Source organism: Gavialis gangeticus, unplaced genomic scaffold, assembly GCF_001723915.1.
Source record: "Gavialis gangeticus isolate Ggan-Ray unplaced genomic scaffold, GavGan_comp1, whole genome shotgun sequence".
Lineage (NCBI taxonomy): Eukaryota > Metazoa > Chordata > Crocodylia > Gavialidae > Gavialis > Gavialis gangeticus.
This window is the reverse complement of record NW_017729000.1, coordinates 189,063-192,225: the sequence shown is the minus strand read 5'-3', so window position 1 is coordinate 192,225 and position 3,163 is coordinate 189,063. Positions and strand designations below refer to the sequence as shown.

At 47.9% G+C, this 3,163-nt stretch overlaps 1 protein-coding gene across 1 annotated transcript in view; it reads left to right on the top strand.

The window, feature by feature from the left end:
* The window catches only part of LOC109289734 (oocyte-specific histone RNA stem-loop-binding protein 2-like), a 9,867-nt gene extending 7,834 nt beyond the window's left edge, over positions 1-2,033 (top strand). The window contains exon 5 of the mRNA XM_019505934.1: positions 1,446-2,033. Coding sequence (XP_019361479.1) covers positions 1,446-1,547 — 102 coding nt within the window. The 3' untranslated portion in view covers positions 1,548-2,033. The remainder of the gene's footprint in view (positions 1-1,445) is intronic.
* The last annotated feature ends 1,130 nt before the right edge of the window (positions 2,034-3,163 follow it).

Here is a 3,163-nt window from a genome sequence, read left to right as displayed (position 1 = left end):
CAGGGCCGCTCGTGGCCGGAGGCTTGGCGGGGCGCCCGGGAGCGCCGGGCTGTAGGGCTGGCCCGGGACAGGGAGCCCCCGCGCCCCTGGAGAGGAGCCCGGCTGTGGGCGCGGGGCAGAGAGAGCGCGGGTGTCACCTTGCTGACGCGGGGTCGCTAGCGCAGCCGTTTGTGTTGCAGGGCCGGCGGGGATGGAGCGTGAGGAGTCCCACCTGGCTGGGCCCAGGAGTGGCGCGCTGGGCGTTGCTCCTGACTAGCCTTTCCGAGGGGTGAGACAGGAGTCGGGGGCTGCCAAGCGGTGCGGGCGCCGGGCGTGAGCGAGAACCATGGTAACCCTGATCACCGAGCAGCTGCGGAGTCAGACTCTGGAGGAACTGAAATGCACGTCCTTCAGCATCCGCCCGGTAAGAGGTTTCCTCTGTCCGGGCCGTACAGGCTCAGGCCCCGCTGGAAATGGTGTTGACGTCATTTTGCTACCTTGGCGGGGGGCGAGTGAGACCTTGCACATCCGTACTGAGTTTGGCAGGGTCCCGCATGGGGCTGGGAGAGCTGCGTGTAAAGCTTGCCATAACTAAGCCGGGTTTGGCTGTCCCCTATCACTGCGTGGCCCCGGGTGCCACAGGACGCGTGCTCTGGGGTTCCTCGATGTCCCCCCGCGGTTCTCCATGCAGCGCTCGTCCCACAACCACGAGCTCTCGCTGGGGCTGTTGTCTGTGCTGATGGCTGTGCCTGGTGGGGTTCAGAAGCGTCTCCTTGGAGGAGCGCTTTGTGATCCCTTGGGATAGGAACGGAGTTTCTTCAGAGAGAAGGAGGAGCCTCTGCATTGTCTGTAAGGGGATGGATTTTTTGTAACCATCTTCATCTGGTTTCCCTCCTCTCCCGACACCAGAGAAATTCTCCCAAACAAGCATACCAAAATTATCTTGCACCCTGGCAAGGGTCTCTTGCAGGTTGGGCAGCCTATGCTACCTCACTGTTCCCAGTCACCACTTTGATTGTTGCCTTTTGGGTGTAACTGCAGTCTCTACCTTTGCTGCTGTTTACATTTTCTTAAGCAGTAGCATGAACCCAGCCCAGCTATAATTGCAGTTGGCCATAGATCTCCTGCCTCGTCCCTGTGGCCAGCAGCAGGACAGACTGGCGGTGAGGGAGCTGTGGCCTCCAGAGAGAGGAGCAACAGCAGCACATGGTGAAGTCAACAACAAGTTGCTGTTTATAATGTCACTCTGCTGGGACAGCTAACTTGAAATCGGAGCGGTTGAGTGGCCATCAGCTTCTCGATCTCTTCGTCTGAAACCAGCTGTTCCAGTACTGCTGCTGTCCTTGTCCTTCCCTTGCTTCAGGCTTCACAGTGGCCTTCCACAGAGGAACTGCGTGATATGCTCCTCCCTCCTGCCCAGTGCTCAGGCCTAGGGGTTTGCATTAGTAAATCTTCTCTCTTCCCAGGCTCCGATCCTATCCTTGCTCTTCCTCCCAGCTGAGTTTGTATCCTGCTGTGCCAGCCCAGCAATGAAGCAGCATTGGGAATCAGAAGGTGGACTTAATTAATTACTAAGGAGTAAACTGTGATTTAAACCGTCAGTCTTACCTTTGTTTTGTGTTTGTGCTGTTAGTCTTTCTTTAGAAAAATAGCTCATTTTAATTGGAGGGTAACAGTTTAAAAACACATTGATCTGCAATTAAATGTAGCTGTTACACTGAAGTTGGTATTCTTTGCTAGCCAGGAAGATGCGCAAAATCTGTCTGGGATTTTTCTAAGCAATTATATCTTAACCTGCACTTATTCAAATTCTTAATTTTTTTATAGTTCTTACATTTATGTTAGAAATGACAAATTATGCATTTTCTTGTGGCTTTTATCAACTTGAATGGAAATGAAAATACATGAAATTCCATTTAAAATGCTGCTTTTTTATTAGCTAATTAAAACTGCCTTAAATATACTGGGTATATACACTTTTTTATTTTTTATTAAAACACATTTTCCATTTCAAAGAAAACCCAATTTATTAAACAGAGGAAGAATTAACTGTAGTGAGTGAATTGACCAATTTGTCACCCTGTGACAGATAAGTTCTTAGTGGCATTTTCAAAGGTAGGCATCTTAGGCAGGCCAGTAGGTGCAGAAATCCATTAGAGTTATGTCCTAATGTGTTTAGGATTTTCAAAAGCAGCTATTAGGTAGTTATCTGCATTTTAGGTATATAAATACCATGTCCTTCAAGGTTGTTGCAAACAGTAGACCTCATTGTGTCCCACCTGGATTACATTCTTACCTTGGAAGAGAACAAGGTTTCCTGCTCTTTCAATCCCAACCCGACCTGAGAGAGGGCTCTTTGTGCCCAGTAGCTTGTCTTACAACAGTTGGCCCAGTAAAAGATATCACCAACAACCCGTTGCTGCCTGCAGATTTCCTAACCCCCCAGGGCTACAACAACACTCCAGCCCCCAGTCACTTTGAACTTTGAATGAGCTAGTGCAAATGAAGAAAATAGTCTCTCTGTACCTGTCAGCTAAACTGAAATGCAAAGGAATTAAGGCAAAAGCTTTTCTTCACAACAGAAAATGAAAGTACCGAAATCTGGAAAAGCATAAACAGCTGCATTTCCTTCACTGTAAAGACTGGAAATCACAGGCTGAACTGAGTATCTATGTTATGTTGTGACACGTTTCTAAAGCATAAGTTGACCTCAGAAATTAAAGATGTTTCCCCCTCATTCTGCATAAAATTGAAAATAGTAGTATCCTTAACATGTTAATGTTTGAGGAAGGGTTATTGACAAAGCCTTTATTTAAACTATTTTAATAGATTGTGGTAAATGTAGGTTTTAACTTAGGATTTCATAATGAATTCCAAATAGGCTTAATTAAAAAAGAATATTTGAATATAACTTTCTGCACCCCAGGGGTCAGTATCAAGAGGAGGAGTGGAGGATGAGGAGCCTGCTGGCTCAGTTGATGGCTAGGCTTAGGGCTGGAGGAGAAAGGTTGGAACAGCTGTTGCAATGTTATAGGGTGATGCGTGACTGTATAGCCAGCTCCTGGTCCAGACCATTGGTCTCATCAGTGCAGTGATAAGTGCCACAGATCCATGCATGCATCCAGCATCTGAAAACCATCCAAAACATTTTTCCCTTTCCCTGTTGCTGTGCTGCCCTATGCCC